Source organism: Coregonus clupeaformis, chromosome 3 (genome assembly GCF_020615455.1).
Source record: "Coregonus clupeaformis isolate EN_2021a chromosome 3, ASM2061545v1, whole genome shotgun sequence".
NCBI lineage: Eukaryota > Metazoa > Chordata > Actinopteri > Salmoniformes > Salmonidae > Coregonus > Coregonus clupeaformis.
Window position 1 is genome coordinate 45,316,147 of NC_059194.1, and position 14,059 is coordinate 45,330,205.

Sequence of the window (14,059 nt, forward strand, 5' to 3'; positions counted from 1 at the left end):
AATGTTGATTGCCGTCCGCGGTGAGTAAAGTAACGCGCTATATACTTTCAATGCCCTCCACTACAACATTGTTTGTATATAGTATGTATGGGCTGGAAGTAGAGGCCTAAGCCTCGGCTGAATTCGTGACAGTACCCCCCCCTTGCCGCGCGCCGACCCTGGCCTCTGGGACGGTCAGGAGGACGCGGAGCAGGGCGAGTCGGATGACTACGGTGGAAATCCCTCAACATGGAGAGATCGAGGATGTCCCTTCTAGGGACCCAGCACTGTTCCTCCGGACTGTTCCCCTCCCACTCCACGAGATACTGCAGGCCCCCCACCCGACGCCTCGAATCCAAGATGGAACGGACCAAGTACGCCGGTGCCCCCTCGATGTCCAGTGGGGGGCGGAGGAACCTCCCGTACCTCAGACTCCTGGAGCGGACCAGCTACTACCGGCCTGAGGAGAGACACATGGAACGAGGGGTTAATACGGTAATTAAGAGGAAGCTGTAACCTATAACAGACCTTGTTCAATCTCCTCAGGACTTTAAATGGCCCCACAAACCGCCGACCCAGCTTCCGGCAGGGCAGGCGAAGGGGCAGGTTTAGGGTCGAGAGCCAGACCCGGTGGCGGTCGGCGCTCGCCTTTTGTCGCCTGATGGCCCGCTGCAGGCGTACATGGGCAGCGTTCCAGGTCTCTTCCGAGCGCCGAAACCACTCATCCACCGCAGGAGCCTCGATCTGGCTCTGATGCCAAGGTGCCAGGACCGGCTGATAACCTAACACACACTGAAATGGAGAAAGGTTAGTAGAGGAGTGGCGGAGTGAGTTTTGGGCCATCTCTGCCCAGGGGATAAAACCCGACCACTCCCCCGGCCGGTCCTGGCAATAGGACCGCAGAAACCTACCCACATCCTGGTTAACTCTCTCCACCTGCCCATTACTCTCTGGGTGAAAACCTGAGGTCAGGCTGATCGAGACCCCCAGACGTTCCATGAAAGCCCTCCAGACCCTTGAGGTGAACTGGGGACCCCGATTTGATACAATATCCTCAGGCACCCCGTAATGCCGGAAGACGTGTGTAAATAGAGCCTCAGCAGTTTGTAGGGCCGTAGGGAGACCTGGCATAGGAATGAGACGGCAGGACTTAGAAAACGATCCACAATGACCAGGATCGTGGTGTTCCCCTGTGAGGGGGGAAGGTCCGTAACAAAATCCACCGATAGGTGGGACCACGGCCGTTGTGGAACGGGTAGGGGTTGTAATTTCCCTCTGGGCAGGTGTCTAGGTGCCTTACACTGGGCGCACACCGAGCAGGAGGAAACATAAACCCTCATGTCCTTGGCTAAAGTGGGCCACCAGTACTTCCCACTAAGAGTGCACTGTCCGACCGATGCCAGGATGACCAGAGGAGGGTGACGTGTGAGCCCAATAAATCAATCTATCACGAACCTCGAGCAGCACGTACATACGACCCTTTGGACACTGGGGGGGAGTGGCCCGGTACGTAACGCTCGCTCGATGTCCGCGTCAACCTCCCACACCACCGGCGCCACCAGACACGACGCCGGAAGTATGGGAGTGGGCTCAATGGACCTCTCCTCTGTGTCATACAGTCGGGACAGGGCGTCTGCCTTAGCGTTCTGGGAACCTGGTCTGTAAGTAAGAGTAAACACAAAACGCGTGAAGAACATGGCGCACCTTGCCTGGCGAGGGTTCAATCCAGATGTACTCCAGATTGCGGTGGTCAGTCAAAATGAGAAAAGGGTTTTTAGCCCCCTCAAGCCAATGCCTCCACACTTTCAGAGCTTTAACCACAGCTAACAGCTCCCGGTCCCCCACATCATAGTTGCGCTCCGCCGGGCTGAGTTTCTTCGAAAAGAAAGCACAGGGGCGGAGCTTTGGTGGCGTACCCGAGCGCTGAGACAGTACAGCTCCTATCCCAGCCTCGGACGCATCCAACTCAACCTGGAATGGTAAGGAGGGATCCGGATGAGCCAGCACGGGAGCCGAGGTAAACAGGTCCTTCAGGTGACCAAAAGCCCTGACCGCCTCAGCTGACCACTGCAGTCGCACCGGTCCCCCCTTCAGCAAGGAGGTAATGGGAGCCACTACCTGACCAAAGCCCCGGATAAACCTCCGGTAGTAGTTGGCAAAACCCAAGAATCGCTGCACCTCCTTCAGTCGGCTAATTACGCACGGACGAAATGCGGTCAATCTCCACCTCCACACCTGACGCGGACAAGCGGTGCCCTAGGAAGGAGATAGACTCTTGGAAGAACAGAAATGTATCCGTCTTCACATACAGGTCATGCTCCAACAGTCGACCAAGCACCTGAAGCACCAGGGACACATGCGCGGCCCGTGTAGCGGAGTATATGAGGATGTCATCAATATACACCACAACACCCTGTCCATGCAGGTCCCTGAAAATCTCATCAACAAAGGATTGGAAGACTGATGGAGCATTCATCAACCCGTATGGCATGACAAGGTACTTATAGTGCCCAGAGGTGGTACTGAATGATGTCTTCCACTCATCTCCCTCCCGGATACGCACCAGGTTGTACGCGCTCCTGAGATCCAATTTAGTGAAGAAGCACGCCCCGTGCAATGACTCCGTCATACCAGCAATCAGAGGTAGTGGATAGCTGTACTTCACAGTGATCTGATTAAGACCACGGTAGTCAATGCACGGGCATAAGCCACCATCCTTCTTCTTCACAAAAAAGAAACTCGAGGAGACAGGGGAAGTGGAAGGCCGAATGTATCCCTGCCTCAGAGATTTGGTGACATGTTTCCATAGCCACCGTCTCCTCCTGTGACAGAGGATACACGTGACTCCGAGGAAGTGCAGCGCCTACCTGGAGGTTTATCGCACAATCCCCCTGTCGATGGGGTGGTAACTAAGTCGCCTTCTTTTTACAGAAGGCGAGAGCCAAATCGGCATATTCAGGCGGAATGTGCATGGTGGAATCCTGGTTTGGACTTTCCACCGTAGTTGCCCCTACGGAAACACCTACACACCTCCCCGAGCACTGACTTGACCATCCCTTGAGAGCCCTCTGTTGCCATGAAATAGTGGGGTCATGAGAGGTTAACCAGGGAAGCCCCAACACCAATGGAAATGCAGGAGAATCAATCAGATAGAGACTAATGTTTTCCTCATGACCCTCCTGCGTCTTCATCCAGAGTGGAGCTGTGACCTCCCTAATCAGACCTGACCCTAATGGGCGACTATCTAGGGCATGTATAGGGAAGCGCACATCAACTGGCACAATAGGAATCCCTAAACTACGGGAAAACTGACGATCAATAAAGTTCCCAGCTGCGCCTGAATCTACTAGCGCCTTATGCAGGGAATGAGGAGAAAACTCTGGAAATACGACATCTATACACATATGCGCAACAGGGAGCTCTGGGTGAGTCGGGTGCCTACTCACCTGAAACGGTCCACCAGTGCGACTCCGTAAAGACCCTCCCCAGCACCGACCAGCAGTGTGTCGTCTGCGGCCACAGTTGGTGCAGGGTACGGCCCCTCTACTGGTATCCCTAAGAGCAGCACCTCCGAGCTCCATAGGGGTAGGGTCGGAGGTGCTGGGGGGTGGAATGGACGTCCCCTGATCCGGACGTCCGCGGGTGGCCAACAGGTTATCCAGCCTGATTGACATATCCACCAGTTGGTCCAGGTTAAGGTTGGTGTCCCTGCAGGCCAGTTCCCGACGAACGTCCTCCCTTAGGCTGCATCGGTAGTGGTCGATAAGGGCCCTCTCATTCCATCCTGCGCTGGCAGCCAGAGTCCTAAAGGCCAGTGCAAAATCCTGTGCACTCCTCTTCTCCTGTCTGAGGTGGAATAGACGCTCACCCGCCGGGTAAACTCCTCATAACTTACAGATGCTGCGTCTATTCCTCTCCACTCGGCGTTGGCCCACTCGAGCGCTTTACCGGACAGACAGGAGATGAGGGCGGACACGCTCTCGTATCCCGAGGGAGCCGGGTGGATGGTTTCCAGGTAGAGCTCTACCTGGAGCAGAAAACCCTGACACCCGGCAGCTGTACCGTCGTATGCCCTCGGGAGCGAGAGCCGAATCCCACTGGACCCAGGTGGTGAAAAGGTGGACAGCGGTGTAGGGTGGTGTAATTGGAAGAGGTATAGGAAAACCTCCTCTATCCCATCGCTCCATAGTATTCACCACTCGTTCCATTGCGGTGCCGAGATCCTGGATCATGGTCGCTTGTTGTTGGACGCGTTCCTCCATCGATCCGGCTGGCACGGCTGTACCCGCTGACTCCATATTTGGTGCGTGTTTCTGTCAAGGCGTCAGTGTAATGCGGTAGGACGAAGTCAGGCGCAGGACACAGAGCTAATCGGAAAACGTACTTTACTCGTAGGTATCTTAATGAACACACCTCCACGCAGGGAGGAACAAACCCGCTCACATACGACTACCCCCCCCCCCAAAAAAAGGCAAATAAATGTTTTGTGTGTGATTGCTCATGTGCGTGTGTTGTGCGTGTGAGCACAAATGTTTTTTATACCTTATGGCGGCGTGTTTCTTTGTTTATCTTGTGCTTGTGGGTGTCCTGCCTGCATACGTGTGTATTCACACTGTGCTCTCTGTCGCCCAGATCAGTTGAATTACTGAAAGATGTTACATTGAAAACTTTCAAAAGGGAATTCAGTGTTAGTTGCTATCTCAAAGACTGTGCTAGACTGCTAATGCAAATAATCTCATGGTAGAAGTTGCCCCTAAACACAGATCTTGGATCAGATTACCCTACACCCAATCCTAACCTTAACCACTAATAGAGGCTAAAAAAGTTATGTCCATGTATCAGTAGTTCGGGGTAAGTTCTACAAACTCTTGCCAAGACACTAACACACAGCTCTTTACTTCTACAGTAACTCTTCACTGAACTGTGACTGAACTGTGTTTCATTCTCCACGTCAGTGATTCAACTCACTGTAATTGACACTACCACCACTGCACAGATGTGACCACTATTCATCCTATCATTCTGGAGAGACAAGGGATGGTTCTGGGGTAGAGGAGGAAGGAGCGAGAAGGGGATAATTGACTAAATACCATAAATTGTGTAGCTACCTTCTCAGTTTTCAATTTGTTCCACTGTAAACTCATATGATTGATCTGTTGCCTAAGACTTGAGATCTTAGTAATGTACATCCCAAATGGCACCCTATTCCCAATGTAGTGCACTACTTTTGACCAGGACCCATATGGCTTTGTTCAAAAGTAGTGCATTATATAGGGAATAGGGTGCCATTTGAGACACATCCTATGTGTACGACGACGCTGGGCTTCATTCTATCACATGAAAACTGGTGGCAATGAGGCGTGTTTGTGAATAAATTAATGTAGGAATAAATATGAGTGGGGTCTGTTCTCCTTCTGATGCTGCCTGCCTCTCTCTCTCTCCCTCTCTCTGCCTGCTTTTGATCACTGTGTGACTCGCTGCTTCATGACAACCCAGCATCATCCCTCTGTCTCCAATATGTCTCTCTCACTATCTCTCTCACACTCTCTCTCTTTCCATGTCTCTGTTGTGTTTTCTGTTTCTCTATTTTTTCTCTCTTTCTATCTCTCTCTCTTTTTCCCTAGTTTTCTCTCTTTTGTTCCCTTTCTCTCTTTCTAAATTTTTCGCTCTTTCTTTCTCTCGCTCTCTCTCTCTCTTAATAATACAGGACCCATACAGGGAAATATGGGTCAGTCGGGCTTTTCTCTCCCCGTTACTCCATAGTGTCTCTGTCACACAGACACACACACATTATTCATTCATACATCACTCAGTAAGTTCAGACTTCTTAGCTGGCTGCCGCATGGGCTGCTTTACTCAGTGACGTCATGCATTTTTCATGTAGTCCATGTTGGATGGTCAATGTTTCATACTTCATATCAACATGCACGCACATGTGTGTTTGTGTGTATATATTAGTGGCCTGAAGGCCTACAAGAAAGATAACATAACTCTTCCTCTTCTTCCTCCCCCTCTCCCTGTGGTAATTTCATTATCTGTTGATGACAAAGAGCCAGTCATTCTGCGACTTCTTTAACCTGTCTCCTCCCCTTCATCTACACTGATTGAAGTGGATTTAACAAGTGACATGAATAAGGGATCCTAGATTTCACCTGGATTCACCTGGTCAGTCTATGTCATGGAAAGAGCAGGTGTTCTTAATGTTTTGTATACTCAGTATATTGGCTGTGTCCATGGGGCCGTGTTCGCTGTCATGCATTTGTGTGTGTGTATGCCCATACTTTGTTACGGCTGTGTTAATGGCTGGTATTTTCCTCTGTAGTGCTGCCCACCTGCTCTCCACTGGACTTCCACTGTGACAACGGGAAGTGTATCCGCCGCTCCTGGGTGTGTGACGGGGACAACGATTGTGAGGATGACTCCGATGAACAGGACTGTCGTAAGTCACATACACACAGAAACACATATTCACAATTTTTGTGAATAACAACGTAATATCTAATCTAACACACACATTCATGCACATCAACAAACCAATAATACAAAATACGCCTAAACTTTTAAAAACGTTATCTGTCACCTTGACACTTGATAGGGGGTAAAACAATTTTTCCCTAAAAGGAAGGCAATGTCATTATTTGTTAGCTAGCTAGGCTACCAGTTAGCCTTTACCCCCCTATTAAGTCTAGCTAGCTAGCTCGCCCTACTGGCTGCTGGCCAAATTAGCTAACATTCTTGATTCTAGTTACTAAGATAAATAAAACATCTCAAATTAGCTACTCACTTTAGCTTTAACTTCTTTGAGGTATTTTCTGAACAGCTTCTCACTTCTTTGTTTCTTCAGTTGTCAGTTCGACCACACACTGTTTACACACTCATTTGTGGCACCCAAATTCTAAAATGACAGTTGGAACTCTACAGCAGAAAATATGTGATTCTTGTTGCTAGGCTACCAGTTAGTGCTTTTAGCTTGTGGTTTGCACTCGCCTTTATCCAGAGGGAATACCAAAAGTATAGCTAGTGTCTGAAAGAATGTCTTCAAAACTCAAATAGCATCAGAAATTGTCCTTATTTAGCATATGATAAAGCATATCAAGATCCTGATATACTTTACTGACTGTATTGTCCCCATTTGGAAATGTTGTTGCAGTATCCTGTACACGTTTAAAGTGCCGTTTAAATACAGTAGACAACAAATTGACAATAAAAAAATCATAATAGTTATATACAGTATATACCAATTCAAGAGACTAGCCAGCTGGCCTTACTGGGTGGGTAGGAACATTATCCCCAGCTATTTAGGAGGGATTTTACACCTGGCACAAACGATTGTCTAGTTCTGTTTTTCCTGCCCGGGGATGCCCTAAACCTGCAACCAGAGGGGAGTAGTTCAAAGTCCGGGTACAGGGGGTGGCTTGGGTCTAAAAATATTTTGTGAGCCTTGCTGAGGGCCCTAACCTTGAATATTTAATCCAAGCCTGTCTGTTTGACTCCAAGTACCTTGCTTGCTGTGATGATAATCCTTCTCAGCATATGTTTTCGGTCTGACTGTGGAATTGCCAAACCAACAAACAATAGAAAAAGTTAAAATACTCTCAATGAAAGATTTGCAAATCAGAGTCAGTATAGTACAGTCAACATTAAAAGATCCCACCTTTTTGAGAATGTACAGTCTCTTTTTGTAGATCAGGTCTATACATGTACTCCACTGAAGCTTATTGTCCAAGAGGACAGCCAGATATTTGTCTTCCTCTACAATCTCCATGTTCTGACATCTGATAGATGTTGCTGAAGTCTATGCACATCTCTTTGGTCTTGTTGGTATTGAGGACCAAGTGTGATTCATCACACCACTCTACAAAGTCATTTAGAACCGGGCCATGGTGTTCCTAGTCATCATGCAGCAACAGGCTGATCAAGGCAATGTCATCAGCGAACTTAACCAGGTGTACAGTACCAGTCAAAAGTTTGGACACACCTACTCATTCCAGGGTTTTTCTTTATGTTTACTGTTTTCTACGTTGTAGAATATAGTGAAGACATCAAACTATGAAATAACACACATGGAATCATGTAGTAACCAAAGAAGTGTTAAACAAATCAAAATATATTTTATATATACATTCGTCAAAGTAGCCACCCTTTGCCTTGATGACAGCTTTGCATTCTCTCAACCAGCTTCATGAGGTAGTCACCTGGAATGCATTTCAATTTACAGGTGTGCCTTGTTAAAAGTTAAGTTGTGGAATTTATTTCCTTCTTAATGCATTTGAGCCAATCAGTTGTGTTGTGACAAGGTAGGGGGGGTATACAGAAGATAGCCCTATTTGGTTAAAGACCAAGTCCATATTATGGCAAGAACAGCTCAAATAAGCAAAGAGAAATGACTGTCCATCATTACTTTAAGACATGAAAGTAAGTCAATACGGAAGATTTTAAGAACTAAGAAAGTTTCTTCAAGTGCAGTCACAAAAACCATCAAGCTCTATGATGAAACTGGCTCTCATGAGGACCACCACAGGAATGGAAGACCCAGAGTTACCTCTGCTGCAGAGGATAAGTTCATTAGTTACCAGCCTCAGAAATTGCTGCCCAAATAAATGCTTTACAGAGTTCAAGTCACAGACACATCTCAACATCAATTGTTCAGAGGGGACTGTGTGAATCAGGCCTTTATGGTGGAATTGCTGGAAAGAAACCACTACTAAAGGACACCAATAAGAAGAAGAGACCTGCTTGGGCCAAGAAACACGAGCAATGGACATTAAACAGGTGGAAATTTGTCCTTTGGTCTGGAGTCCAAATCAGAGATTTTTGGTTCAAACCGCTGTGTCTTTGTGAGACGCAGTGTGGGTGAACGGATGATCTCCTCATGTGTAGTTCCCACCGTAAAAGCATGGAGGGGGAGGTGTTATGGGGTGGGGATACTTTGCTGGTGACACTGTCTGTGATTTATTTAGAATTCAAGGCACAGTATTCTGCAGCGATACGCCATCCCATCTGGTTTGGGCTTAGTGGGACTCTCATTTGTTTTTCAACAGGACAATGACCCAACACACCTCCAGGCTGTGTAAGAGCTATTTTACCAAGAAGGAGAGTGATGGAGTGCTGCATCAGATGGCCTTGTCCTCCACAATCCCCCAACCTCAACGCAATTGAGATGGTTTGGGACGAGTCGGATGGCAGAGTGAAGGAAAAGCAGCCAACAAGTGCTAAGCATATGTGGGAACTCCTTCAAGACTGTTGGAATAGCATTCCAGGTGACGCTGGTTGAGAGAATGCCACGAGTGTGCAAAGCTGTCATCAAGGCAAAGGGTGGCTATTTGAGGAATCTCAAATATAAAATTATATTTTGATTTGTTTAACACTTTTTTGTTAACTACATGATTCCATGTGTGTTATTTCATTGTTTTAATGTCTTCACTATTATTCTACAATGTAGAAAATAGTAAAAATTAAGAAAAACCCTTGAATGAGTAGATGTGTCCAAACTTTTGACTGGTACTGTACTTGGATGTGTAGTGTCAGCGTTTGTTGCCAGTTAATGGGGCTTTACTATTCTTAGGTAGGGGAATAACTTTAGCTTCCTCCAGGCCTGAGGGCACATGCTTTCGAGTAGGTTTGAAGATATGGCAAATAGGAGTGGCAATATCATTTGCTATTATCCTCAGTTATTTTCCATCCAAGTTGTCAGACCCCAGTGGCTTGTTCATCGACAATAATACTTTTTTCAGCTCTTCCACACTCACTTTATGGAATACAACATTTCAATGCTTGTCTTTCATAATTTGGTCGCGTTTCTTGCTGGCATGTCATGCCTAAGTTTGCTAATCTTGCCAATGAAAAAATCATTAAAGTAGTTGGCAATATCTGTCGGTTTTGTGATGAATGAGCCATCTGATTCAATAAATGATGGAGCTGAGTTTGCCTTTTTTCCCAAAATGTCATTGAAGGTGCTGGAATGCTTTTTACTATTATTCTTTGACATTTATCTTTGTTTCATAGTGTAGTTTCTTCTTCTTTTTATTCAGTTTAGTAACATGATTTGTCAATTTGCCAGTTGGTTGTACAGCCAGATTTCTTTGCCATTCCTTTTTGCCTCATCCCTCTCAACCATACAATTTTTCAATTCCTCATCAATCCACTGGGATTTATGAGTTTTTACAGTCATTTTCTTAATATAGTGGCTTGCAAAAGTATTCACCCCCCCTTGGCATTTTTCCTATTTTGTTGCCTTACAACCTGGAATTAAAATGGATTTTTGGGGGGTTTGTATCATTTGATTTATACAACATGCCTACCACTTTGAAGATGCAACATATTTTTGATTGTGAAACAAACAAGAAATAAGACAAAAAAACAGACAACTTGAGCTTGCATAACTATTCACCCCCCCCAATGTCAATACTTTGTAGAGCCACCTTTTGCAGCAATTTCAGCTGCAAGTCTCTTGGGGTATGTCTCTATAAGCTTGGCACATCTAGCCACTGGGATTTTTTTCCATTCTTCAAGGCAAAACTGCTCCAGCTCCTTCAAGTTGGATGGGTTCCGCTAGTATACAACAATATTTAAGTCATACCACATATTCTCAATTGGATTGAGGTCTGGGCTTTGACTAGGCCATTCCAAGACATTTAAATGTTTCCCCTTAAACCACTCAAGTGTTGCTTTAGTAGTATGCTTAGGGTCATTGTCCTGCTGGAAGGTGAACCTCCTTCCCAGTCTCAAATCGCTGGAAGACTCAAACAGGTTTCCCTCAAGATTTTCCCTGTATTTAGCGCAATCCATCATTCTGACCAGTTTGCCAGTCCCTGCCAATGAAAAACATTCCCACAGCATGATGCTGACATCACCATGCTTCACTGTGGGGATGGTGTTCACGGGGTGATGAGAGGTGTTGGGTTTGCGCCAAATATAGTGTTTTCCTTGATGGCCAAAAAGCTCAATTTTAGTCTAATCTGACCAGAGTACCTTCTTCCATATGTTTGGGGAGTCTCCCACTTGGCTTTTGGCGAACACCAAACGTTTAAAAAAAAAAAAAAATCTACATGCAATGGCTTTTTTCTGGCCACTCTTCCATAAAGCCCAGCTCTGTGGAGTGTACGGCTTAAAGTGGTCCTATGGACAGATACTCCAATCTCCGCTGTGGAGCTTTGCAGCTCCTTCAGGGTTGTCTTTGGTTTATTTGTTGCCTCTCTGATTAATGCCCTCCTTGCCTGGTCCGTGAGTTTTGGTGGGCGGCCCTCTCTTGGCAGGTTTGTTGTGGTGCCATATTCTTTCCATTTTTGTTTCGGATATTTTTTATAAACCAACCCTGATCTGTACTTCTCCACAACTTTGTCCCTGACCTGTTTGGAGAGCTCCTTGGTCTTCATGGTGCCGCTTGCTTGGTGGTGCCCCTTGCTTAGTGGTGTTGCAGACTCTTGGGCCTTTCAGAACAAGTGTATATATTCTGAGATCATGTGACACTTAGATTGACTTTATTTAACTAATTATGTGACTTCTGAAGGTAACTGGTTGCACCAGATCTTATTTAGGGGCTTCATAGCAAAGGGAGTGAATACATATGCACACACCACTTTTCCGTTATTTATTTTTTCGAATTTTTTGAAACAATTAATTTTTTTAATTTCACTTCACCAATTTGGACTATTTTGTGTGTGTCCATTACAAATAAAAATCCATTTAAATTACAGGTTGTAATGCAACAAAATAGGAAAAACGCCAAGGGGGATGAATACTTTTGCAAGGCACTGTACAGCACTGACTGATTAGGCGCTGCCAAACGTCACATCAATAGCAAAAATGTTGGGCAAATGTGGATTCAATCCTGCGTTTTGTGCATATGGAAAGTTTCAGGGATATTTTATTTCAGCTCATGGGACCAACACTTTACATGTGGTGTTTTATATTTTTATTAAGTATAGTTTACCCACCTTTTTTTACCACTACATCACTGGACCTAACCAATAAAGCTGCCAGTTGGAAGCAATACGTTTTTTTGTAGCCATTAAGTAGTAGATTCCCAAATGCCCAATAAAAACAGTAATTTAGCTGGAATTGTGTAGTAATGCGAATAGGAAATGTTTGTTCACCAGTAGGCATGTCCCAAAACTCAGCTCATCACTACTCAAATTACAAAATCATCAGTACGGACTTACCACTCATGTATGTAGTAAATAAGTAGTGAAACAACATATTATTGAGTAGAACATGTAAGGTAGTGATGAATGCGAAGTTTATTTTTATTTTTCATGAGGCTGTGGTAATATACTGCCATCTGGTGGCGACTAGAAACCATTGCATAATATGAACTGTTACACATTTATGGTCCTTGAAAATAAATATTAGTGCTTGAAAAAGTACTTGAAAGTCATCATATAGAGAAAATAAGATGTCCACATAGGCCTATCTCAGGATATCTAATGAGTCAATATCCAGCAATACCATGTATGATGTCTGGAGGGAATCCAAAAATTATGTAATCCAAAAATGCATGTGCGGAAAACTCGTCCTTATTTTCAGCATATCAAAAAGCATATCAAGATCCGGACATGGACCTCAGCCAAGAGAAGCATATCTGGAATCAATATAGCTTACTATCTTGAATGTGCTGAGAAAACACAGATATGTGATTCATACAGTCAGTATTTGTCAACATGAAGAGAGAAAATAGGATATCACATACAGTGGGGAGAACAAGTATTTGATACACTGCCGATTTTGCAGATTTTCCTACTTACAAAGCATGTAGAGGTCTGTAATTATTATCCCAGGTACACTTCAACTGTGAGAGACGGAATATAAAACAAAAATCCAGAAAATCACATTGTATGATTTTTAAGTAATAATTTGCATTTTATTGCATGACATAAGTATTTGATCACCTACCAACCAGTAAGAATTCTGTCTCTCACAGACCTGTTAGTTTTTCTTTAAGAAGCCCTCCTGTTCTCCACTCATTACCTGTATTAACTGCACCTGTTTGAACTCGTTACCTGTATAAAAGACACCTGTCCACACACTCAATCAAACAGACTCCAACCTCTCCACAATGGCCAAGGCCAGAGAGCTGTGTAAGGACATCAGGGATACAATTGTAGACCTGCACAAGGCTGGGATGGACTACAGGACAATAGGCAAGCAGCTTGGTGAGAAGGCAAAAACTGTTGGCGCAATTATTAGAAAATGGAAGAAGTTCAAGATGACGGTCAATCACCCTCGGTCTGGGGCTCCATGCAAGATCTCACCTCGTGGTGCATCAATGATCATGAGGAAGGTGAGGGATCAGCCCAGAACTACACGGCAGGACCTGGTCAATGACCTGAAGAGAGCTGGGACCACAGTCTCAAAGAAAACCATTAGTAACACACTACGCCGTCATGGATTAAAATCCTGCAGCGCACGCAAGTTCCCCTGCTCAAGTCAGCGCATGTCCAGGCCCGTCTGAAGTTTGCCAATGACCATCTGGATGATCCAGAGGAGGAATGGGAGAAGGTAATGTGGTCTGATGAGACAAAAATAGAGCTTTTTGGTCTAAACTCCACTCGCCGTGTTTGGAGGAAGAAGAAGGATGAGTACAACCCCAAGAACACCATCTCAACCGTGAAGCATGGAGGTGGAAACATCATTCTTTGGGGATGCTTTTCTGCAAAGGGGACAGGACGACTGCACCGGATTGAGGGGAGGATGGATGGGGCCATGTATCGCGAGATCTAGGCCAACAACCTCCTTCCCTCAGTAAGAGCATTGAAGATGGGTCGTGGCTGGGTCTTCCAGCATGACAACGACCCGAAACACACAGCCAGGGCAACTAAGGAGTGGCTCCGTAAGAAGCATCTCAAGATCCTGGAGTGGCCTAGCCAGTCTCCAGACCTGAACCCAATAGAAAATCTTTGGAGGGAGCTGAAAGTCCGTATTGCCCAGCGACAGCCCCGAAACCTGAAGGATCTGGAGAAGGTCTGTATGGAGGAGTGGGCCAAAATCCCTGCTGCAGTGTGTGCAAACCTGGTCAAGACCTACAGGAAACATATGATCTCTGTAATTGCAAACAAAGGTTTCTGTACCAAATATTAAGTTC

General features: G+C 45.7%; 1 protein-coding gene across 4 annotated transcripts in view; it reads left to right on the plus strand.

The window, feature by feature from the left end:
- The window catches only part of LOC121579069 (low-density lipoprotein receptor-related protein 4-like), a 198,032-nt gene that overhangs the window by 115,769 nt on the left and 68,204 nt on the right, over positions 1–14,059 (plus strand). For all 4 annotated transcript variants that reach the window (XM_045208784.1, XM_041893335.2, XM_045208803.1 and 1 more), the window contains exon 3: positions 6,302–6,418. In XM_045208784.1, coding sequence (XP_045064719.1) covers positions 6,302–6,418 — 117 coding nt within the window. The remainder of the gene's footprint in view (positions 1–6,301; positions 6,419–14,059) is intronic.